The 25,804-nt window shown below is 45.8% G+C and overlaps 1 protein-coding gene across 2 annotated transcripts in view; it reads left to right on the top strand.

The window, feature by feature from the left end:
• Positions 1–2,624: 2,624 nt before the first annotated feature.
• Positions 2,625–25,804, top strand: part of Snx24 (sorting nexin 24) — a 146,470-nt gene continuing 123,290 nt past the window's right edge. The window contains exon 1 of one of the 2 annotated variants that reach the window (XM_052155723.1): positions 2,625–2,854. In XM_052155723.1, coding sequence (XP_052011683.1) covers positions 2,795–2,854 — 60 coding nt within the window. In that variant the 5' untranslated portion in view covers positions 2,625–2,794. Of the gene's footprint in view, positions 2,855–3,006; positions 3,077–25,804 lie in introns of those variants that run through there. The other variant, XM_052155724.1, reaches the window with a different exon arrangement.

Raw genomic sequence — 25,804 nt, 5'->3', positions numbered from 1 at the left:
GTTATGAGCCGGGCAGTGGTGGCACATGCCTTTAATCCCAGCACTTGGGAGGAAGAGGCAGGCGGATTTCTGAGTTCGCGGCCAGCCTGGTGTACAGAGTGAGTTCTAGGACAGTTAGGGTTACACAGAGAAACCCTGTCTCGAAAAACCAAAAAAAAAAAAAAAAAAAAAAAAAAAAAAAAAAAAAAAAAGGTTATGCCCACAATCTTGTTGGCGAGTGGAGAAGTAAAAGCAGCTTCTGGGAAACTAGAATGTTTCAGCACATATAAGCTAACAACTAATAAAGCACATTATTAGACTCTGAGACAAATCACTTGGACATTCCAATAGATATAGAAAAGGCCTTTGATGTCCCTTCTTGATGCAAGACCTGAATAAACAATGACCAGAAGAGACAAAGCAACTCCATTCAACACAGGAATGGAGTGGAGCAAAACTGAACGCGTTGGCTACCAAATTAAAGCCAAAGAAAAAGGGCAGGAGAGCTAGAGAGAGATTATTGCTCTTGGCAGCTACACGCATCCTGTATATGGGTGTGGGAGTTACAAACCTACGATCCCTGCCACATAACAAGAGGACAAGGCAAGAGGATTTTGAGTTTTGACTCTAGCCTGGACGACATAGTGAGATCCTGTTTAAAAAAAAAACAAGCAGCTTCACTACAAACACAAAAACCCTAAGACATCAAAAGGCAGCCCACCCTCTCACACTACTGACTTCCTGACTGTAAGTCTCACTGCAGAATGTTGCACGGGACACTTCCTCAGCAGAATGTGAACCAGGATGCGGCACCAAGTGTAAATACCAGGCCTTCTCTACTCTGCTAGTTTTGTCTAAGTATTTAGATTATAGAAAGCCTTCTAGAAAAATGCACCAGATAAAGTACCATAGAAAAGCAACTTAGTGTGGTTTCTATTGCTGTTAAAAAAACAAAAAAACAAAAAACACTATGATCAAAAGCAGCTTGGGGAGGAAAGAGTTTATTTCACCTTATAGTTGTAAACCACCGTGTAGGGAAGTCAGGGCAGGAACTTGAGGCAGGAACCGAAGCAGAAACCAAGACCACGAAGCTTGCTGTTCTCCTACGGCTTGGCCAGTTTGCTTTCTTACACCAGGTAGGACCAACTGCCAAGAGCTGGCGTTGTTTATATCAATTTGCAATCAAAAAAAAAAAAATGCAGCACAGACTTCTTTCCTGGTAATCGGAGGGAGTCATTATCTCAAGTGAGGTTCCTCTTCCCATTTGATCTGAGCTCATGTCAAGTTGGCAAAACATTAACCAGGGCAGGAAGTACTATGCGTTTACTTATTATTTGCTGTGCCTGTTGGTCAGAGGACAATCGGTGCAACTGGTTCTCTCTTGCCACCAGGTGGGTTCCAGGTATTGAATTTAGGGGTCATCACGCTTGGCTGCAAGGACTTTCACCTACTGAGCCATATCATTGGCTCTAATACTTTTTTTTTTTTTTTCATTTTGGAAGAGGTCTCACTTTGTAGCCCAAGCTGTCCAAGAATTTACAGATAATCTACTCGGCTTCCCTAGTTCGGGAACTAAAGGCTACAGCCTTCACAGTCCACCCCTAACACTTTTTGTTACGTTTTTGTTTGTTTGTTTAAAGGCAATTGTACTCTTGACTCGATTCTCTCGGAGGAGTGGGGCATTCTCTCTAAAATGTACCCTAGAGACTGAGAAATCACACATTACAATGTGATACTTGCCAGGAGCCAAGGTAATCTACAAAGCAGTCTCGGATCAGCAGGGGCCAGGGGATTGTGGAATTCTATCAGGAGGTAAAAGTGGCTACAGATTAAGAGTTCACATCCTGAGGCTATAGGTGGCTGGGCCAGGAGATGCCTCTTCAGATGAGGCGAGGAGATAGAAAAGGGCTTTTTAAAGTTCACAGCAGGCAATTTTTAAAGCAAGAAGCCAGGCCACCTTCTCTATGATTTAGGGTTCATCTTCTATAGGGTTTAAACTGCAATGCCCTCTGCCCGCAAGGGCAAACTGAGTTGAATGAGACTGTTTACTAAGCCTCTGGCTGCTCAGTTTTGTTCCTGACAACCCACCACGTCACATCTTAGTGCCCCACAAGTTACTTCCAAATTCTGCTCTAACCTAAGAAACTCAGCTTCCTTGAGTAACAATAATCAAGTTTCCTGAACTACTGAGGCTGTTGAGCGCCAGCCAGAGGGGCAGGCACCTCTGGTCACCACCAGGCTTGTAAGCAATCACCTCTTTCATCCTAACCATTTACTGTCTCTCAGAGGCAGAGGACGTCTTGGAACTAGAGCGCGCAGCGGCCACCTTGGGGCTGTGCGATTCCCATTCCAAGGTTGGGAAGGTTCAGCTGAACCGGGCGCAGCACCAGAGCCCCGGCGAAAGTTGGCAGGGTTTGCCCATCAGAACGAAAGCCGAAGTAAAGTGGGCAGCATCTCGAGGCGCCGTCGTTTTCCCTCCTCCGCTGCCTCCCAGTCTCCCGTGGCGTCCCGCAGACCCCTGGAGCCCGCAGGGCTTGAGCGACCCGGGTGGCGCCCCGCGTGGCCGCGCACACCCGCCGATGCAGACTCCGGCCCGCAGGCCCCGCCTCCCGGGCCCAGCTGATCCGCGCCGCCCTGCAGGCCCCACACCTCGGCCCCGCCGAGCCCCAAGCCGCCCGCGCCCGCCAACCCCGCGCCGCCGCCGACCTAGGTCCAGGCCGCGCACCTCGGGCCGCGCGCGCGCCGGCTGGGAGCGGGAGGCGGGGCGGCCTACGCGGTGCGGCGGAGCGGTGAGTGGCGCGGCCCCGCCGCGGTCATGGAGGTCTACATCCCGTCCTTTCGCCACGAGGACAGCGATCTGGAGCGCGGCTACACGGTAGGCCGGTCCCCGTGGGGTCCCCCGGTTGCAGCACCCCCCACCTCCACCGCCCGCGAGGTCGTCATGGAGACGGGTGCCCCTCCCCAGCGCGCGCCCCCCTGGGCTCCATCCCTTCCCCCTCCGCGGCCCGCGGCCTCGGGAGCTTCGGGAGCCGGGCAGGCTACCCTCTGCGTGCGGACTGAGAGGCTGTGTGCAGGTTCTTGATGGCTTGCAAGTTCTGTAAGATTCATTCGGATGGAGAACGTGTTACCAAGAAAATATAAAAATAAAGGAAGGGAGAGAAAAGAAAAAAAAAATCAACATTTTTGTTACTGCTCATTAGCCAGGATAACACATGGATTGATTTTTTTCTTTTTTTCTTTTTTTTGAGTTTGCTTCGTTTTAGTTCTGCAATGGCATGAAACGGCAAAATCAGGTGTTTTACTTGAGCGCATGTCCTGTACTCAGAGTCGCCCAGAAAGGTAGCTTGCTCAGAATAGAAGCAATTGCAGAGACCAGCTCTGGACCCTTATAGAAACAAGTTAAATGAGTGAAGTGTTGGTTGAATTCCTAGTAAATTTAAGCTGCTCTATCTGGATAGCCATTGTGACCCGGAGACATGCTTCAGATTGGCTGGAACTTGCAAGAGTTATTTGCAGTTGTTGGGAAATAGAATAGAAAGATCATGCCCCAGACAGACAAACTTAGTTTCTTCTCTTGTTGACTAGCAGCTGTATTTCTTTTCTTTTGTTGCATTGGCTAGAGTTTCTTGTGAAATACCAAACTATACTTGTGATGCACTTTGCCGCTTGCTCCAGATGAGATGTTGAATAAGACCTTTGCTGTTAGAGTCTGTCTGTCTCTTTCCCTTTTTCTTTTCTCTCCCCACCCCCACCCCAGACAGGGTTTCTCTATGTAGTCCTGGCTGTTCTGGAACACACTCTGTAGACCAGGCTGGTTTGGGACTCAAGAGATCCACCTGCCTCTGCCTCCTGAGTGCTAGAGTGCTGGTACTCTAGTGGTGTGCACAGCACTTCCACCTCTGGGCTAGAGTAGTCAGTCTTTAGCAGATGGAAGGTGTGTCTTGCTGTTTCGAGTATAAGATTTAAGAATAGGTGTGCTACACAATGTTCTCTTCAGGATCTGTGGGAGTGTTTAGGTTTGGAGGAATAGTCACAGAGCAGCCTGGAGGGGTGCTGTCTTACTCACTCCTGCACTGTGTCATCCTGGCACGGTGTGTTAACCCTTCTTCCTCCCTCTAACTATGTTGGTGCCTTGTGACAGACAGTCTGTTTAAACCCTTAACTTTTCAAAATGGAAACTAAATCTCCCTCTGGAAAGAAGATGCCTAAGTGTCCCCCAAAAGTGGCTCAAGTGCACTCCATGGTCAGGAGTTAGTGAGAGGACACTGTGCTCTGCAGGACTCTTTTCTTCTGTAAATATCCCCCCCCCCCCCCCCCCCCCCCCCCCCCCCCCCCCCCCCGTCACTCCACACCTCAGAACTGGAGCCCATTCCAAGGAACAGAGACTTTGGTTGTATTTCTTCCAGAAATTCCATGTCTCCTGTTAGCATCAGCGGCACCTTGCATTTGAAAGACATTTTTTTTCTTTTTTTGAGGTTTAAAGATAAAAAGACTTTTCGTTAAGAACCTTGGACTTCAGGTACCCCAAGAGGAAGGGGGTACCAATAAGAGGTGGGCAATCCAGCTTCCCCAGCGAGAACTGCAGTTGTTTCTTCTTCTTTACTTAGTATTTGTTAAAGATTACATTACATGCATTCATTGTGTAAATGTGTGCGTGTGTGTGTGTGTGTGTGTGTGTGTGTGTGTGTGTGTGTGTGTGTATGTGTGTGTGTGTGTGTGTATGTACACATGTTCCCTCAGTTTGCATGTGGAAGTCAGAGGATACTTCTCTCCTTCCAGCTAGTGGGTTCCTGAAATTGAACTCATGTCTTCAGACTTTGCTGCAAAGCCTTTGAGCTACCCTGCTGGCCCTGTTTGTTATTTGTTCTTTGTCTGACAAACCATTGTTTTTTTTTTTTCATTTTATTTATTTATTTATTTATTTATTTATTTATTTATTTATTTATTTATTGAGACATGGTTTCTCTGTGTAGCCCTAGCTGTCCTGGAATTCACTCTGTAGTCCAGGCTGGCCTCGAATTCAGAAATCCACCTGCCTCTGCCTCCCAAGTGCTGGGATTAAAGGTGAGCACCACCATTGCCTGTGTTTCTTTGTCTGAGATAGAGTCTCCTATGTAACCTAGGCTGGTCTAGAAGTCATAGCAATCCTCTGATCTCAGCTTCTCTGGTGCTGGGTTTACAGGTTTGTCCAGCCATATCTGGCCTGAATTTCTTTCATTTGAGAACCTTATTTTCCTCCCCAAATTATATCTCACTTAGCGATTATGATTGTGTGTTATACTAAAAGAACATGACATGCAATTCTTACTACTTCAATGATAGAGAGGTTAAGTAGAAACCGCAAATGGTCTGGAGATATAGATCTGTCTAATCAAAATACAGCGTCATTCCAAAGGGAACAAGAGAGAGTCTGTTCTGTGCCAGACCTGAGTGACCATGCCCTGGGTACATGTGGATCCACATTGCCCCAAATGGCAGGGTCTACCCTGGAAGCGATTACAGGAGCTTTTACAATCACGGGACAAAAGTCCTAAACCGAAGCCTTTTCCAAATACATTTGGTCTGCCATTTAACAGCCATGGGAAAAATCTGTGCTGGAGGTCTCCAGTGCTGCCTGATGGTGTTCTTAGCTTTGGGGTTGATGGAAGGGTTATCACCTCTTCATGTTAAAAGGATGCTAGATCAGACACAGGTGTCTGATAACTGGCAATTCAGGAAACATGATGATCCAAGACAACATTAGACTCTGAATCTGCAACTTCAAGTCCACAGCCGTGAAGTTCTAAACAGTCTAAGCACCATCATGTAGATGTAGAGCTTTAGATCCTGGCTTATACACAGAGCGCCTGGCCGGCAGCCGGCATGCTGAAGAAGCCGGGCCTTAGCACTTTAATAATAAAGCCAAGATACATCGTACTGTTGTTGACTGGCCTGTGCCTCTAGAGGGAAACAGTTTTTGGAGGGGGAGGGGGTATTCTTAGAGAGTCTTTAGCTAATGCTGTAAAAATGTATATGACCTACATTTGCCAGACACCAAGTTGCCAGTCAGACTGATTCCAGAGAGTCCTTTTGGGGATAAATTTAGGCAGTCTGAAATTTTCGCTACAGCGATAGTTTGAACACTCTTGAAAAGTTTACTTTTAAAAACATGTAGTTCAGTTAGATTGCCAAACAAAAGGTTAAGGTATCTGCTTAGATGTTTTTTTTTTCTTTCTCTGAAAGTTTGTGAAGCAGCTGATAACTTCGTTCTCTTTCCGAGACTGGCATTGTATTTGCCTAGCTATGATTCACTCAACAATCATTAACTAAGGGCCTGCTGCTCGGTGTGCCTCTGTTCTGGGAACAGAGCTGGGTGTGGTGTTTCAGCTCAAAGAAAGAACAGTTTAAAATCCGATACAAAAAACAACAACAACAACAAAAAAAACAAAATCAGATACAGTTTCTTAAATAGGAAGCTGGTAAAACTGTGTACACTTTAATGTGAAAAATACCTTTGATCCATAGTGATTATATTTTTAATAAAAAAGAAAAAGAGAGAGAGAAACATCAGAAATTCTAACAGTTCCTCTGGTAAGCAGATAAACCCAGAGGCAACTTCTTTTTCTCTTGGTTGAGTGTTCCCTGCTCCCAGAGGGCAAACCCTGGAATAGATTCTTAGGAAATGAGGGAGTGGTGGTAGACACCTGTAATCTCAGCACTGGGGTGGCAGAGGCAGGAGGACCTGAAGTTCAAGACCAGCCTTGGCTACACAGTAAGTTGGAAGTCAACCTGGCTATTTGAGATCCTGTCTCAAAAAAATAAGTAAACAGACATTTACTTTAGGCCTGTCTTCTCTTGAGAGGGAATTAAAGGCTGGAAGATGATGTTTCTGCCCTTTGGGCTTCAGGTCTGGAGTTAGGCTGGAGCTGGGAGGAAGTGTTGAGTTCCAGGCTGTCTGGTGTGGAGAGCCCTGTGTGGGCCACTTCTGCTGTGCTTGTGGTGGGGGAGGGTACTTTCAGAATGCTGACACTGAAATCTGATTAGCATTTTGCTAGCATGTGAATTTTAAGAAGAGGAAATACATGACAAAAAAAAAAAAATCTGAGAGAAACGACATTCAGACTCCAAGATAGATACACCAGCTAAATAAACTTGGGGTCGGGGGAGTGTGGACCTCCCAGTCACTTAGATCTCCAGAGAAGCAGGCTGTGGTAACAGATAAATGTTATTTCCCAGAGGCCTGGTTTCCCCTGCTTCCCTTCCCTCTGAGCCTTCATGCCTGTGCTTTGCAGGCTGGGAACTCCTTGGGGTTTGAAAGTATGTGTGTCCAGGTACTGGGCTGTTCCGTATGACTCAGCTTGTAAAGAGCTAGGAGCACACAGACCTGTTTGGGCCACAGGGACCTGAGGCACTAACAGCCCAGAGGATTAGGTGGGGTCGCGAGACCGGAATTTCAAGTCAGTAGCAGGGATTGCAGTTGAGTACAGGGTAAGCCACAGGCTGAGAGCTGTGAAGAGCTGGTGAACTTTGAGTTCCTGGGTTGGAGCTGTTTGGGGAAGGAAGTAACATGATTAGCTTTGCATTTAGAAGTGCTCTATCAGTTCCTTTGGGCTACTAGAATTCCGGCAGACTGGCTGGTTTATGGATAACAGAAGTTCATTTCCTATATGGTTTATGAAACTGAAAAGTTGGAGGAGGAGGAGCTGGCAGAGTCGGTGTCTGGCCATGGGTTGGCCCTGGCTGGTAGACGTGGGTGCCAGTGTGCCTCCTTGGGGAAGGGGACAAAGCACTCCCTGATCCTTAGTTTATATGGTTACGCATTCCATTTATAAGGCCTTGTCTGAAAGACCTAATTATCTCCCAAAGGCCCAGCTGCACAACTGCACAAGGAAGAGTGCGGATGCTTTGTCAGAGGCTACTGGGTTGTCTTTGGAGGCAGAGAGATCAATCTGAGGGGCTGAAGGACTGGCAGGTTTTAAGTGCCAGCTTAGGTGAGCATTTGCGATTTAAAAATATATGGACGGTAAGAGCAGTCAAAGAAGAATTGCCAGATAGGTAACAACACAAAATTTAATATATTGTCCATTTCCCCTATCACAGATGTAAAAATAAAAGCATTGACCTAGGGTGTTTTTGTTTTTTTTTTTTTTTGTTTTTTTTTTTTAGTCACTTGTACAGTTGACTGCCTGTGTGGGTTTGGAAAATGCGTTAGTACCTGTGGGTCTCGCTCAACCCCTCTGGGGGTCACCTAAGACCATTGGAAATATTAGATATTTACATTACAGTTTGTATCAGGAGAAAAACTACAGTTGTGAAGTAACAATGAAAGTAATTTTATAGTTGTGTGTGTGTGTGTGTGTGGGGGGGGGTCACTACCACACGAGGAGCTGTACTAAGGAGTCAAGCATCAGGAAGCCATGCACTGAAAACCACTGCTCTAAACAGGCCACCGCACAGCAGTGCTGAAGAGCTGAACCTCTCAAGTCTACAAGGAATCTCGAAAGATCAGAAATTTGAAAATGCAGCCTCTGGACAAAGCAATTTAAAAGTTCTTTAAGAGACATTTATTGCATTATAATTTTTTCCCTGGGCCTGCAGGAATCTGTCTCTGTCACATTCCCCAGCCTTGTTTATGTCTTTAAAAGGGAATTCATCTGAGAAATAAGCAAGTCCGGCAATACTCCCGCAGTCCACAATAAGGTCGGCAGTGACTGTACCCAGGCATAGTGCTGGGTACAGGGGCCAGCGCCTTCTCAGGGTGAAGCTGGGAGATTTCCAAGTGGGGTCCACACGGGTGCTAGAGTGAGAGGGTGTCTAAAACAGGCTGTAGACCAAACCAGGGCTGTGCTGCAAGCAGAAGCGCTTGGGTGTAGAAGCCATATTGGCACAGGTGTGAAGTCCTGAAGAGATGAGCTGTGTGCATGGAACACGGCTCTAAGGAGAAACGTGTAGCCCTGCATCCAGTTCATCTTCATTTGTTTGTTGTGTGACTGAGAATTGAACCTGGGATGGCTTGGATGTTAAGCAAGGGCTCCCAATCCTGTGTGTCTGAAATCATGTGTTTTACTCGTGTGTGTGTGTGTGTGTGTGTGTATGAGGGCACACACCTGCCACAGGATATATGCGGAGGTCAGAGTCCACTCTTAACTCTTAACCAGTATATATATCTATATATATCAGGACTGGCCCAGATGGAGGCGGTGGATTTATAATCCCAGGACTCAGGAGGCAGAGACAGGATGGTTACTTTCAGTGCCAGATCTGCCTTGGCTACAAAGCAAAACCCGATGTGAGAAAAACCAAACCAAACAAACCAACGACAGAAGCTAGAGAGAGGGTCACTGCTGCAGAGCGGTGGTGTGACAGTTCATATTTTAGACTCTTCGGTTTTCACTAAGAACCTGGAAACCTCTAAGAGACAATTTTCAACATATTGTCCCTCCAGGTGTTTTAAGTATTTCCTTTCTCTGACAGCAAGGAGCCCATCACACATGACTGGAAGAACACCAGTGCTTTCCCAGAATCGTACTTTCTAGCTAGAACTGTCTTTCTCCGTCTGTGGGTCTTGGCCCTTTTGGGGTTAAACCTGAGACCACCAGAAAACACAGATATTTACATTATGAGTCATAACAGTAGCAAAATTACAGTTACAAAGTAGCAATGATGCGTTGTTGTTGTTGTTGTTGTTGTTGTTGGTGGTGGTGGTGGTGGTGGTGGTGGTACACACCTTTAATCCCAGCACTTGGGAGGCAGAGGCAGGTGGATTTCTTAGTTCGAGGCCAGCCTGGTCCACAGAGTGAGTTCCAGGACGGCCAGGGCTATACAGAGAAACCCTGTCTCGGAAGAAAAAAAAAAAAAAGAAAAAAAAGAAAAAAAAAGAAAAAGAAAACAAAACAAAACAACAACAACAAAAACCAAAGTAGCAATGGAGTAATTTTATGGTTTCGGGGGCCACCAGGACATGAGGAACTGTATTAAAGAGTGGCAGCGTTAGGAAGGCTGAGAACCACTGTTGTAGAACTTCTTCCAGAACATTTGCTCCAGTGGCAACTGTGGATCGGGACCTTCTGCTTTCAGAATTTTAACGTTGGGGGTGAAACCTTTTGGAGTTGTGGTTGTCAGGATTTTTCTTTTCTTCTCTTCATTTTTTTTCCTTCCTTCCTTCTTTCCTTCCTTCCTTCTTTCCTTTTTTTTTTCTTTTTTTCTTTTTTTGTTCCGTCAAGACAGGGTTTCTCTATGCAGCCCTGGCCATCTTGGAACTTGCCCTGTATAACAGATGGGCCTCAAACTCAGAGATCCACTATGTCTATCTCCTGAGTGCCAGGATTATACCTGAGTGCCTTTAGATCCCTGGGATCTAAAGGATTTTCAGCTGCAGGGAATCTTTCTCTCTCTCATCCTTTAAGACTGTGTGGTGAAGGCTTATCTTGGGCTACTGACCAGAGCTAGTATACATACAGCCTTTTCTAGCTGGGCGGCGGTGGCGCACGCCTGTAATCCCAGCACTCTGGGAGGCAGAGGCAGGCAGATTTCTGAGTTTGAGGCCAGCCTGGACTACAGAGAAAGTTCTAGGACAGCCAGGGCTACACAGAGAAACCCTGTCTCAAAAAAAAAAAAAAAAAAAAAATCCAAAAAAACAACAAAAAAACCCCAAACCAAACAAACAAAACAAAATACAGCCTTTTCTTCATGTCTGAATTATGTGCATCCTGAACACACGAGGCATACAAGGAGCTGAGATTGTCTCCTGAAATGGTGAAGGAAATGATTGCCACAAAGAGACAGCAAAGAGAACAGTACCTAAGCACAGTGGATGTGGACCTGCTGGTTTCTTTCCCTGTGGGCTTGTGGTTTAATGTGAAACGGAGAGAGAAGGACCTAGGCTGTAAAAAGGAAAACAATTCAGGGACAGGCATGCAACTCCGTAGAGTGTTTGTGTAGCATGCACAAGCCCTGGGTTCAACCCCCAGCACCACATCAGCAATGTGGAAGGGCTCCTTGTGTCAGGACTCGGAGATAGAGGCAAGAGGATCAGGAGTTCAGGGTTATGCTCAGGTACCTAGAGAGTTTGAGGCCAGCCTGGGCTATGTGATTGAAGCTGTCTTCAGAAAATTTGCCTTTGAATTAACTGTGGTTTCTACCTTCTTGTTATCTAATTTCATACAAAATTCAAGAAAGAGGCTGAGGTTGACTAGGGGAGCCTGGCCTTCCCACTCTCCTTTTTTTCCTGAGTAGTTTCTAACTGTTGACAAAATAGTGACAAGGACTGTGGACTTTGTATACAGCATCAGGAGGAAGCGGGCACATGCCCTTTTGGGAAGGGGACATTTGCCTCAGAAGCCCTGAGCAAATAAATAGCCGTTCGTCTGAGACAAGGGAATCCTGTGTGTGACAGGTAGAAACCAGGCTTCCTGAAGCAGTACTGGGCCAGACGAGCTAGTCGGAGTGAAAAGTGGGAGTTTCTGGAGTAGAGAGAGGGGCCAGTCTGTTGCTGTCACCCAGCCCTTAGGCGCGCCATGGAAGAAGTGCACAGTGAGAGCACAGTGCCCTCAGAGGTCTGTCAGTCATCCATCCCATGCACACAAGATGAACGAGGCCCTTGTTAGCAGTGCAGCGCTGGCACTGGGCCTCATTCACGCCGGGCATAGCAGAAGCACACGTTAAATATTTATGAAGTGATGATCTGAGGCGCGTGTGAGCTGTGATCCCTACCCTTGAAGACAAAAATACAGTTTAAAAGTTCTTGACTATAAACAAGCTTAGAAGGATTGCTGCATTCTCAAGACACAGCTGTTGGTGTAGCTCAGTGGTAAAACGCTGGTCTCCGGTCAGATCCCTAGCACAGCAAAACAAACAACTAAATAAATAATCAAAACTTTAGAACACTCGAGGCCCTAGCTTCAGTTCTTAATACCGCACAAAATATAACCACAAAACAAATCACACAATTTGCACAGAAGGATTGAGTTTTATTTTTATGTAAGTGTTTGCATGCAACTGTGTGTGCACATCAAATGCATGCCCAATAATAAGGATAATAATAAGGCTATGAGATGCCCCAGAACTGCAGTTACAGGCAGTAATGAGCCACCATGTGGGTGCTCAGAATCGAACCCAGGTCCTCTGCAGGACCAGCCAAACTGCCAAGCCATCTTTTCAGCCCTGAAATGCAATATCCTTACAAGAAATGATATCACGTGTTTGGAATGTAGAGACTCTTAGTCAAGATAAGATGGTTCTATATATGCTGCAGGATTTAGCAAGCAGTTTTAAGGCTTGGCAGCTATGTTTCCTATTACTGATGAAGACAAACACTGAGTGAGTTCCCTAAGGCTGGTTCCTCAGAGGGCTGGAAGCCAGCCCCACCCTAGAGTCAGGCTACACAGCTGGCAAGTACTCAGGAACCCATGGAATTAGAACTAGGAAGCACAACGACACTGTCTAACTTTGACCTAGTTATCATTAACTATAAATTTTGCACAACCTACAGTCATCTTAAAAAAAAGTCCCAGTTGACACTTGTCACATGGTATACACACACACACACACACACACACACACACACGTGAGAGGGGGAGTAATAAAATCTTTTATTTTTAGATTTATTTTTTGTTATTGAGTGAGTATATGTCCACGTGTTCATGTCCATGTCCGTGTGTGTGTGTGTGTGTGTGTGTGTGTGTGTGTGTGTGTGGGTAGCCATAGAGAAGAAGGTGTCCAGAGGTGTTACCTCTGTTCTCCCCCCTGTGTGAGGTATAATGCAGTGTTGTCAGTCACAGGGCATCTACCTTCTGCTTCTGTCCGCACCCCGCTTCCTTCCTCTCTCACCGATTCCCATTTAAAACTAAGGAAACCACACACGAAGTGCAGCTTATCACCAGCCCTGCACAGAGAGTAGGAAACTCTGGGTTTTACTGGGGGGAGGGCAGGAGAATAGAAAGATTTAACTGCAAATATATGGACTCTTAAAAGTAGAATGGGAAAATAATGACTTATTCTTCTACACAGGACATATACTAACAAATACACACACACACACACACACACATAAACACACGGTTATGGTTGTGTCCCCATTCCCTTTCTTAGGTAAAGAATAGGAAATGACAGGACAATTTTTCTACTTTGCCTTTAAAAGTTACTGTGTGCATGTGCCCGGCAGGGGTGGGGAAGTGTGCATGCTATGGCCTGTGTATCAGCTCTGTCCCTCCACCTTTAAGTGGGTTTCAGGGACGGAGGTCAGGTCACCAGGCTTACAAGGCAAGTGCCTTTACCTAACGAGTCATTTTGTTGCCCTGAGACTTGCCTTTTTCTCCATGTAACCGGAGCTCCTTGTAAGAGATGCAAGAGCTGTGTACAAGAGTGCTCTGTCCTTTGCTATAGTTGTATTGCTTTCTGTTGACAGACTGCCACCAACAAGCTCGTGAAAGGCGTCCTATTCCATTCTGTTGTATTCTGTTTAGAAACAGGTTCTCATGTAGCTCAGGCTGGCCTTAACCTCCTCTTCCTCTTCCTCTGCCTTCCAGGCCCAGGGCCACCAGGTGTGTGCTACTCAGGAGCCTTTCAGAATTCTTGTTAGTGTGTTTGTAGATTCCAAACAGTAGGTTACTGCCCCAAAAGTAGATGTGTGTGTCATCCTCGTAGACATGGGGGGGGTGCAGCAGAGGTTGTGCTGGGTTTGCAGTTCTGTAGCAGTGTACAAATGCTGCTTCGGTCTTCGCCGCCAGCGTGCCAGCCGACGAGTCATTTCTGTTGCTCTTGGAGTTTCACCAATCTGATAGGTGAGGCTGGACATGGTGACGTTTCTGTAGTCCCAGCACCTGGAAGGTGGTGTTAGGAGAATCAGAAACCTAAGGTCATCCTCAGCTGCACAGTGAGTTTGATGCCAGCCTGGACTACATGAGACCTCCCCACCCCCACCCCAAACCCCTTTTATGTCAATCTGGAAGATGTGTAGTTATCTTTTAATGCAATTTTTAATGTTAAGAATTTCTTAAGCTGTGATGTTGAACATCTTTATATACTCAAGAGCCACTTTCATTTTATTTTATGTGAATTATGTGTTTTTTTAAATGATGTTGAAATTAAGAAAAGGATATTTTTTCTTCAAGTAGGTTTCATTATGTACTTCTAGATCACCAGGTTAACCTTGAATTCACAGAGCTACACCTGCCTCTGCCTCCTAGTGCTGGGATTAAAGGTGTGGGCCACCAGATTAGGCTGATTTGATTTTTGAGACTGTACAAAGTAGCTCAGGCAGGTCTTGACTCGCTATCTAGGCCAGGCTAGCCTTCCCCCCTCCTCCCCTCCCCCCCACCCCTGTCTCAGCTCCCTGAGTGCTTAAAAAACAAAAATATAACAAAAAGATTGTTGGAATGGTGATTGGGCAGAGGGCCTCAGGATTGCTACACAAGTGCTCTGCCCTGAGCTGCTCCTACAGGCCCCTCCTCTGAGCTATTCCCACAGGTTCTGCCCCCCACCCCCCAGCTGTTCCCACAGGCCCCGCCCCAAGCTGCTTCCACAGGCCCCTCCTCTGAGCTGTTCCCACTGGCTCCGCCCCTGAGCTGTTCCTACAATACTCTACTCCTATTTAATGAGTATCAGGGAATCAAAGCATTCTTTTCAAAGAGAAGCAGTTACTTCTTCACTAGCCACTCAAACTGGAAATAATGTCGGCCTCACCAGGCAAATGGAAATAAAATGCCCTCATGAAAAATGTTCCCTTAGAGTTTGGGCTAGCAGCGAAGGTGGGTATTTATCTCATGCTGAGAATATTTATCGACAAACAGGACTAGTGGGAAGAATGTATTTCAAAAGCAAGATTCCTACTAGGAAGAGCTCTATATCTGAATGCAGCTTTCATTGAGTTTCCCCAGAGAGAAGAAAATGTAAGTCAGACCATGCACGGGCTGGGGAGATCTAACGGCTTACCAGTGAAGCAGCACACAGAATCCTCTTTACTGCTCTAGCATCCCAGGCATCAGAGCCCTAAAGGATGGCTGGGGTTTGGGGGTGCCTCTTGTGTATGCAGGCATAGCTGGCAGGCTCGCACACTTAGCTTTTGGAGGTGACTTGTAAAGAGACCTCAGAACTATAAAGGTTCTCATTAAAGTATGAAGCAAGTAAATGGACGATTCTAGCCTTGAGGGTCATCCGGGGATGTTAGAGTTGTGCCTTCCGGGTGATGTTTTAGATGAGTTATGAATGTAAGTCACACAGGAGCTGTGAGCTAGTAAATTCTCCAAGACTTTGAGAAAGTCATTGTATGTTTTGACTATTCCTGGACTAACTGTTTTATACGTTAGGGAAATAGGAGTGAAGTAAGGTGTGCTTGATCTGCGGCCATGCTTGGTTCATAAAAACAGGTGATCGTGTAGGGAGGGACCGAGACATGTCTAGCTTGTGTGCATTGGGAAATTATGTCGTCTGCCTCTCTCTTTCCACTTTTCCTTCTACTTACCCACGGGCCATCCTGCCATCCACAGGCTTCCGTGATGTAGCACAGGCTACCTCATGTGCGCTTTTCACCTCAGCCCCCTGAATGCTAGGATTACAGATGTGCAGCGCCACATCCTGGTTTGGAAACCTAGTTTTAGACGCTGACTTTCTGTCACATGGGGGAAGGTCATCTCATGGTTACTAAAAGTTAAGTTTTCTTCCACTCTGGTAACCATCTTTTAACCCCTTGTTTGCATCTCATACATAAATTCTATGTAAGAAGGCTGAGAAGAGTTTTCACTACTTTTCATTTATTTTATTTTTTTTTTAATTTTTTTTTCCTTGCATGTGAGGAACTCCAGTTCCAAAAACTCTGGAACTGGAGTTACAGACAGTTATGTGCTGCCATGTGGATGCTGGGAGTTGAACCCAGGTCCTCTGGAAGAATAGTTAGTGCTCCTAACCACTAGGCCATCTCCCTAGCCCTGTCATTTATTATTTATTTATTTACCAGAAAACTTCAGAAGGAATGGATGATATCCCATATAGCGAGGCTCTTAGACCCTACATAATTTGCTCACGAGACTGATTGCTTGTGTTTCAAATATTTGATTGGCCTGTCTCTAGTTGCCCTTTTATTTGAGGAGAGTGAATGGTATTTGAAATATGTTAATGTTTATTGAAAAGGTAGCTTAATCAGGTTTGTATTTTATAGTTGTGCCTCAGGCTACCTTTCCCTAGTTCTTAAAGAATTCAGGGACCTAGAGATGGTTCTAGAGACTGTGAGCCTCTTTTCCACCCTCACCCCTTTCTTTCCCTCACTAATGGGGATTCCTGTTGTGGTCAAAATGGTATCATAAGGCAGATGAGCCTTCAGGTTGTTGACATGAGCTATTTGCTTATTGTGACAAGGTCTTGTTACATAGCCCTGGCTGACGTCAAACTCCTAGTGATCCTCCTGCCTCAGCCTTCTGAAAACTAGGATAATAGGAGTGCCAACTCTACATCTGGCTTATGAGTTATATCTCTGAGGACCATTCTCATTTTTCTGAGGCTGGAGAGTGGCGTTGGGGGAGGACATTGTATGTTGCATGCTCGGTTAAGGAGCTGTGTTACTCCACATCAGAATGGTGGGGGCTTAGACGAGTTTTGCAGTGCAATGGTGACAGATAATCAGGTTTTAGATAAAAGTTCGATGTTGAAACTGAGGCCCTGCTGGCAAATTGGCTTGAGGTGAGAGGAGTAAAGGTGTGTCTTAGTTAGGGTTTTACTGCTGCCAACAGACACCGTGACCAATGCTACTCTTATAAGGACAACATGTAATTGGGGCTGGCTTACAGGTCAGAGGTGCATTATCATCAAGGCAGGAACACAGCCGCATCCAGGCAGATGTGGTATAAGAGGAGCTGAGAGTTCTATATCGTGTTCTAAAAGCAAGCAGGAGAAGCCTGGCTTCTAGGCAGCTAGACAAGGGTCTTAAAGTCCATGCCCACAGTGACACACCTACTCCAACAAGGCCACACCCACTCCAACAAGGCCACACCTCCTAGTAGTGCCCCTCCCGGGGCTAAGCATATATAGACTATCACAGGGTGAGTACAGGGTGAGAATTTTTAGGCTGTGCAAATGGAAAAATGATGGCGGTGTTTGCTCTGCCAGGACTGGAAGCCTCGCATTGGTGGCTGTCACTGTCCTTTCTTACTCATTTTGTGTGGGACATGCTTGATTTGAGATGTTTGACTAAATGGCCTCTCGTGGCTCAATATTGCTGACTCATGGTTATCTCTAAATCCAACTTTTGTCACTTGATACTTCTTGGTACTCTGTATCTTCAATACTGTGATAGAGAATTAACAGTGCTTGGTCTACCGCGATAACAGATCAGTGTATCTTATTTCACAGGACGTGGGAAGTAGAGAGGAAGGTAAGATATTTCCTTCACAGTTGTCCTAGCAGGTCTCGAGGACGAGACAGGAGAAGGTTGTCTTGACAATTTCCAGCCACCACTTGTCTCTGTAACTGGTCATATGGGTGTAATGGCTTCTTCTCTGTGCCCCGTGCCTTCTGCAAGCATCTCAGCTGCCCATGTTTCACCTGCTGGAGTGACCCAAACCTTTATTTACAGAGAATCTGGGCCATTAGTGGTCCTGCCTAAATTGAGGTTCAGTCACCGTTATATAAATATATTTTCTATTTTTTAGTTACACGTATTTATCGGAGGAGGGAGGGATGCATGTACCTGTGGAGGTCAGAGCTGTAAGAGCTGGCTCTCTGATTCTACCTTGTTGGCCCAGGGCATCGAATTCAGATTGTCACACTTGGCGCCAGACACCTTTACGGGCTGAATGGTCATGCAGGCCTAAGCTTTATTTTACCATTGATCTGTATTCTAAACCATCGGTGGCAGTGGAGTGTAGGCTGGTGACGCAGCTCAGCTGATGTCCTCAGAAGAATAGAGCTTATGATAGCTTTCATCACAGGCTTATTAGACAGATTTGGGCAAAGGCTAGGACACACCCAATTGTGGGCTTCTTAAAAGAAAGTCACAATTAAGTGTCTTTGCAATAGCGGCATGTTATTTTGGTGACTTCTAAAGTTCCATCTCAAAGGGGACATAAGGAACCCAAATGAGACCATGGGTTGGTTCGGATTGCAGCTGATAAGATGCGAACCTGTGTCACCATTCCTTGCAGATCTTTACCATCAAGCCTGCCTGTTTTTCTAAGTTCTAACTCAGAAAAGGGTAACCTCCCCTCTCCCCTCTTTTTCTGTTTCTTTAGATGGTAACCAAAATCCTTAACAAGGTTGCTCTGATCCTCTGGGCTTTTTCACTGTTTTCTTTGAAGAACCCTACACATTATACAGCTGCTTAGGACCTCCATTGCGTCCCTAACTCGAAGATGTGACTTGTGTTCCTCCCCTCTCCTGATGGCCTGCCATATTGTTTCTCACTCTTACTAATAAAAGGTCCTCTAGCGCTTCAGAAGCTAACAAAGACCTAAGTCGTGAGGGTTGGAGAGGAAGCTAAGTGTTTTGTTTTTTGCTGTGAATGAAAGTTTATAGACTTCCTTGTGAGAATCCCAGAAATTTTCAGGTTTACATCTTGGAGAGGACTAAGGTCATAAGCTGTAATGCTCAGCAGGGCTTCAGTGTGGGCTCTTGCTATTTTAACATTTTTTACTTGAAATAAATATTAATAGGAGTATTGCTTGTCTATAGGTGTCCTTCACAGCAAATGTTAATTGTGCTGGAATTCTTGAGTTTTTGCTGATGAAGGCCTTTCAGCTAGACTCTGGAATGAGTGATTCCTTTGCCTCCCATGGCCCCTTAATCACCTATAAAAAGCCATGTTCCAGTCCTCTCTCTCTCTCTCTCTCTCTCTCTCTCTCTCTCTGTTTGAAGTTTCCCTTCCCTCCCTTTCCCCCTCCCCTTAATCTAGATTTGTAGCTAAGGATGACCTTGAACTTCTAATCCTTCTGTCTACTCCACCTTCCCAGGAGTACCCCTCCAAACCTGCTTTGTTTGGTGCTGGAGATCAATACCATGGCTTTATAAACACCCTACCAAATGATCCGCAGCCCACACCACACCATTTAACCAGGATGCTTCTACATAGCTCAGGCTGGCCTCCGACTCACCATCCTCCTGCCTCGGCTCCTAAGGGTTATTATTATTATAGGCATGTATCACTAATGCCCAGCCTTGCACCGGAGGATTTGGTGCTCATAGTGCAGGGAATAAAAAGTTCCAGAAGGAACTTCTGTTTCCTTTATTTCTCATCACTAAACAGTGAGCTCTCATTGTCAGTGAAAACTGATGAGCCCGCCGCAGCTTCCACACCATCGAGCCCGTGCTAATAAATGCAACAGTTGTTCATAATCTGGTGGTAAATGACCTTTAAATGTGACCATTTATGGAAGCCGTCCGTGGGGAACAATTTAACTTCCAAATGTTGTCCTGGAGTACTTATCATTTACATATGCTTCCTTCTGTCAATACGGAATAACAAACACTGGTTAGATTTCTGATGTTGATTCAGACGGTAGGAAATCTGCTGAATAAATCAGTGTGCGTTTGATTTATATTGACCAAAATTTTTTACACTGCTGTGTTACAGGTCAAGGTGACATACATTTAAATGCACTGTAGAGCAGAGGTCACAGCTGACTGACAGGAGTGCTTACTCTGTTTTTAATTGACTTTTAAATATTATTCTTAAACTGTTTCTCTAGAGCCAATTATTCGACATGGGATTGAAGTTAACTTAGGGCGTTAATGGACCTTATTTTAAAAGTCAATAATCTTGACCATTCCCCTAAAAATTATGGGAGTATATTATGGCTGTATTTTAGCTACTGATTTGTATCAGATACTGAGTGCATTAGGCCTTTTCCTTTGATTGTTTTGAGAACCATTCTGAGAGAACATGGACAAAAACCAAAGTAATAGACAGTTACTACAGGAAGTACTTCTGAAGCAAGACTGTTTTCTTAGCGCTCTTGAGATTTTTTTCATTGATGCTGTTATGTGTATGGGAAGGAGATTTCCCTGCAGAGGAGGGATGTGGGGGACATTTTCTAGTCATTCCTTTGTGGTCCGGAAGCTTTTGTGGTCCGGAAGCTTGACCTGCCCTCTGAGAAAGCATCTTCACATGGAATCTTGATGCTTTGGTATTGGAACTCAGTGCATTTTGTTTTCCCACTCTTCAGATTTGCATTTTTGCCCCATGCAATAAATAGTGTTCACAGAATTCACAGTTGAGTATGGGACTGTGCAAAAGCTTTTGTTCTTTTTAACCATGGGGATTTTTTAAAGATTTATTTATTTATTGTAGCTATCTTCAGACACATCAGAAGAGGGCATCAGATCCCATTACAGATGTTTGTGGGCCACCATGTGGTTTCTGGGATTTGATCTCAGGACCTTCAGAAGAGTAGTCAGTGTTCTTAACCTCTGAGCCATCTCTCTAGCCCCCACGGGATTTTTTTTTTTAAGCCAGGCATGCTAGTACATGACTGTAACCCCAGCACCAGGAAGGCTGAGGCTAGATCTTTGAAGCCAGCCTGGACTTCTTAGCTGAGACCCTGACACCAAACAAACAAAAATAAAACCCAAGTCCACCAAGCAAATAAAGATTCACAAACGTGAAAAGACAAAGCAAAGGGGGCGAAATGACGGCCCAGTAGTCACTACTCTCAGGACGCGAATTTGGTTCCCAGATGTGGGACTGCTCACAACTGCCTGTAATACCAGCTCCAGAGGATCTGAAGCCTTTTTCTAGCCTCATGGGTACAGCTGCACACACACACACACACACAGACACATACACAGACACACAGTTATAAAAAACAAATTAAAGCTGGGCGGTGGTGGTGCACAGCTGTAATCCCAGCACTTGGGAGGCAGAGGCAGGTGGATTTCTGAGTTCGAGGCCAGCCTAGTCTACAGAGTGACTTCCAGGACAGCCAGGGCTACACAGAGAAACCCTGTCTCGAGAAAACCAAATCCAAAAAACCAAAACTAAACCAAACCAAACCAAACCAAACCAAAACAAAACAAAACAAAACAAAATTTAAAACAAAACAAAAATTTGTTGATTTTTTGGGGCTTGGGGTCAGCAGGCTCACCTGGGCCTTGCACTGGAAGAGATGCTCACTCTAGGAAGTCAGCACAAAGTCTATCCTCCTGGGCAAACAGGGTGAGACAGTTCTTTAAAGTAGGAGTCCTGGCCTTGTCAGTTTAGTGACAGTCATATGGTGGCTCCTTAGTCTGTAGCCTTGTGCCTACATTTAATGTGACCAGATGGCATTATCCCCTGATGGCAGAAGTGACCGTGCTGAATGTTCACAAGGGAGAAAAGGAAGCAGAGAGAGTAGCATTGGAAGTCATGTGAGAAGCACTCACCAGGCAGAAATCTCTGAGTAGGAGGCCAGCCTGGTCTATGGACACACAGAGAAACCCTGTGTCAGAAAAAATAAAAAGAGAAGAAAGTGGTTGGGGAATGAATGGCATTGTGGTCTGCTGTGGGATGAGTCACTCCCTGGTGGCCTGGAGGGAGTGAGGAGGAAGGGAGGGCGGAGCTCTGCAGAGGTATCAGCTGCAGAGGGAGGTGGGGGGAGCAGGGAGCCACCGGAACAGTTTTGGTTGCCAGCACGGAGGCAGGCTCAGTGACAGGCAGGCAAAGGGGTGTGCTGGTTGGTGTTTGTTGTATAGTTTGCTGCAAGCTCTACACAAGCCAATGATACCTGGGAAGGGGAACCGCATTTGGGAAAATGCCTCTGTCAGCGTGCTAACAAGCAAGTCTCTGGGGCATTGGAGCCCGGCTCCCTAGGAGCAATGCAGTCATTGGGCAGGTGGCCCTGGACCCAAGAAGAAAGCCATGGAGAGCAGGCCAGGGAGCAGCATTCCTTCATAGCCTCTGCTTTAGTCTCTGCCTCCAGAGTCTAGCCTCAACCTCCTAAAATAAACTCTTTTCTCCCCATGTTGCTTTTGGTTATGGTGATCACAGCAACAGAAGTCAAACTAGTTCATTGTGTAAGGGTCGAAAAACCTCTGAAGGAAGACCCCAGACTCACATAGTCTGTTCTTGTATACAGAAACAAAGAGTGTTTATTCTACAGAAACAACCAGCATTGGGGGGAGGAGGCGTCAACCATTCTTTGAAATGGCAACCCCAGACTAAAGCCTTACCGGGAACTGGGGTAACTCTCTAGGATTAGGTAATCTGAAATGTCATTGGTGGTTGCTAGGGGGTCACAGGCAATCAGTGGTCTACATTCCTGTGTCATGAACCTTCAACCATGTGATGAGATAGGGCTGTCCAGCGCAGATGGTCCATTCTGAGATGAGATATTTCCCCATTCTTGTGGTTATCCCCAGGCTGTTCTTCGGGAGGGGGTTTTATGATCTTGTTCTGGATTTTATGGTCTGTTCCTAGAGCTGCGGTCTTCTGACCTAGTTTCTGGGATGTACTGTCTATTCCTGAAGCTCGCGCCTTACGGCCTTTTCTGAAATCGGGCCTGGTCCTCAAAACGGAGACAACAAATGGGGTTTATATTGTCCTTTCAGTTGCCATTGTGATGGCCGCCACTAGCAAGATCTCCATCACAAGGACTAGGGCCTTTCCATGCTAAAGCCAACTGCGTGTCCCTAGCTGGACTTCAGAGTCACCCAGAAAGGGTACTCATGGGTGATGCCCTGCTCTCATTTGAGAGAGTTTGAGAGTTGGGGGGGGGGAGGGGTGGATTAAGTATCAGATGCCCCACCTCCTTCTCCTGAGGAAGATGGAACCTAAAACTTTGTCTGTGCTGGACAAATGGACTGCCACTGAGCTACAGACCTAGTCCAGCAGGAGGCCTTTTCCTCTGTTGCTTGCGCCAGGGTCTCCCTGGCTAGCCCTGGCAGCCCTGGAGCTTCCTTTGTAGACTCCGAGATCAGCCTGGCCCTGTGATTACAGGCACGTGCCACAAACGCCTAGCAGAGAGGCTTTTTAAATGGTCCCTCCCATGATTCTAATGAGTAACCCGGTGAAAGCTACTGCAATAAAGTGTCCCAAGACCCACGTATGAGCTCTGAGGATGTTAGTAAGGCTAGAGACAATGGTGTAGAGTATGAGGCTATGGAGTCCAAATGGTTTTCCAGCCTCCGCCTGGGCCGTAGGACTCTCTAGGTGATTTTAATTAGTAGGTAACCCTGCACACTGTGGGATGGGCAAGTTACCCTGTATTTCTGTTGCTGTGATAAACACCCTGAGGGAGGAAAGGGTTTATTTCATTTTATATGTTACAAACTATCATCAAGGGAACCCAGGAGCTCGAACCAGAAACCACAGAGGAACTCTGCTTATTGGCTTGCTTCTAGGTTCAGGTTTCCTACCAGCTTAGGTCTATCTGTCTAGAGGTGGTGCCACCCACAGTGGGCTGGGCCCTCCTGTATCAACTAGTAAGCAAGAGAATGCCCCACAGATTGCCCATAGGCAAGTCTGATGGAAGCAGTTCTTAGTTCTGCCTAAGTTGACACCATGATGAGCCTCCACACCATTTTGAAACGGTGCCCTCCAGAGCATGCCCTAGGGTGGCATGAAAGAGAAACACCAGCTTTGTTGGGAAGATCTAGAGTGCCAGTCACATTCTGATTCAGCAGAAGTGCTTCCCGTACTGGCTTATAGGCACACCAGCTTCAGGGAAACTCCTCTGACCTCAGCTTCGTTGAGGAACTTCTAAGGCATGTGATGAAGCCTCAGGCTAGCCTGCTCACTAGTAAGGGAGTTTGTGAAAGTCATCTATTCTCCCAGAGCTTCATGTCCCCAAAAACACCTACCTCAGCCTTCTCACAGAAGTGTGAGCTCTAGGTGCACAGTAAAAACTTATAATGTGGGAACAGCTATTATTCATCCCTAATACTGCTAATTATATACTTATAATTATATATTACATATTTTTGACAGTTGGGGTTCTGATGGTATCACATATGTTACTTCCCTTTCATTGTATATTAGAATTTCTTGTCTCTTTGAAGTAATTCTGTATTCACCACTTATTTAAATGAAAAGCTATTCTTTTTTTTTATTTTAAAAACAAGGTCCCATGCTAGGCTGGTGTAGTCATGACAGCTCTTGCCCTTTCTGCCTGTGTCTGCCACTGCCTCAGTTACTGTACTGGCCTTGGTTGGTCCTCAGCACCACTGTGCATCCCGGAGGAACCCAGAAAAGGCCCAGGACTCCGTGTCCATCCTTGATCTCTCGAAGGTGCTTGGACTGCTCACACACTTGTACTGTCAGGATGTGTCAGGATGGTGACACATTCCATTTGACATGAGAGGAAATCAAGGACAGAGTACTAAATGTCTCCAAACTATGCAAGATTGACCAAGAAAAGCACTCAGTAAATTCTCTTTTTATTAAGTACCCAGGGTCATATAGCTTGGGCCTACTGGAGATTATTTTGGCTATGGGAGACTATTTAGAGTTGAAATTCCTGATAGGGATGCAGAGAAGTTAATGCATCCATGACAAACTGTAGAATATATTGCACATGAGAGGAGTATATATGAATATTGGGTCAGTCTTCTTCTTCAACCAACTGGAATTCCAGTTTGGAGCAAGTTGGAAAGGTAAAAAAAAAAAAAAAAAAAAAAAAAAAAAAAAAAAAAACTTCAATAAGCAAGTCCCTCATGAGCTGATAGAAAGTGGAAACAGTCGCTTTGACTGTTGTCCGCTCATATTCTGTGCCACAGCAACTCTCCATTTTCTGACTGGATTGACACTAGTGATAAAAAGTGATGTTACACAAAAACTGGCAACAACTGGCTGGTTGGACAGAGCAGATTCTCCATAGCGCTTCCCAAGGATACACAGACACACGCACACACATGCACACACTCACAAGTTCATAGCCAGCGTTGGTTCTGCCAGAGTCTTCTGCATATCTGATCCACCACAGCTCTTTGAAACCATATGTCTTCGAAGTCTGCTTAGCACATCCTTGGGATGAGAAGGGAGTGGCAACACCGTCAGCCTGGTTCTTAGGACAGCATCACCAGCACGGCAACCCAGCGAGGCTCTGAGACATTACGGAACTGGGCTCCAGTTTTTTTTTCTCATCCTCCATATTCTTACCAGTGGACTACCGCTTCTTCAAGCCTTTTGACAACTTTTTGCAGAGCAAATGCTTCTGTGACCAGCAGAATGCAGAAAATGCCTTCCAAGAGCTAGTGGACTCTCAAAGCCTGCATTTCCATGGTAGAAGAATAAACTTACTTCCTGTTGGCAGAAAAGGCAGGAATTATAATAGTTCTACTTTGATGAATGAAGATATGTTTAAACCTAGAGACAGTGATTCAAAGCACAGTCTGGAAACGCCTCTCCTTTTGCACCAGCCTAGGTTACTGCTGTAGCCTGGCAGTGGGACAGGGCCAGGCCTCCTTCACACCCAGTCTTGTGTCTCACTCTGATCAGAACTTGACTCCTGACTCATTGCTCTTGAGGTCCCGCCAGTTCAAATGAGGTCAGCTTGGGTGAAGTTTTTTTTTTTTTTTTTCCAAAGCTATTTTTGCAGTCAGGGTTTGTTTTTCTTGAGTTCTGGCTCTAGAAAAGTTCTGTGCAACTTTTCTTTCAGTGACCTAGAGGATTCTAAGTGACTGGGTGGGGAAGCCAGCAGTCTAATTGGAAGTGTAGCACTGGCTTCATAGTGATCTGCTGTGAGCGTGTTGTCGATCTGGGTGCTTGATGAGACCTGAAGGGCCAGTGGGGAGAGCCAGGCAGAAACTGTAACAGTTAGCAATGGCTGAGGACTAGGTAAAGTCACAGAGATGGGTTATGTAAGGCACAGTTGCATATGAGCCCCAATCTTGAAATTAAGTCTAGTAACAGAGCACTTGTCTAGCAGGTGCACACTCTGGGTTCCATGCC

Source organism: Apodemus sylvaticus, chromosome 13, assembly GCF_947179515.1.
Source record: "Apodemus sylvaticus chromosome 13, mApoSyl1.1, whole genome shotgun sequence".
NCBI classification, from domain to species: Eukaryota; Metazoa; Chordata; class Mammalia; order Rodentia; family Muridae; genus Apodemus; species Apodemus sylvaticus.
Note: the sequence above shows the minus strand (reverse complement) of the source record. Positions and strands in the feature narration are given on the sequence as shown.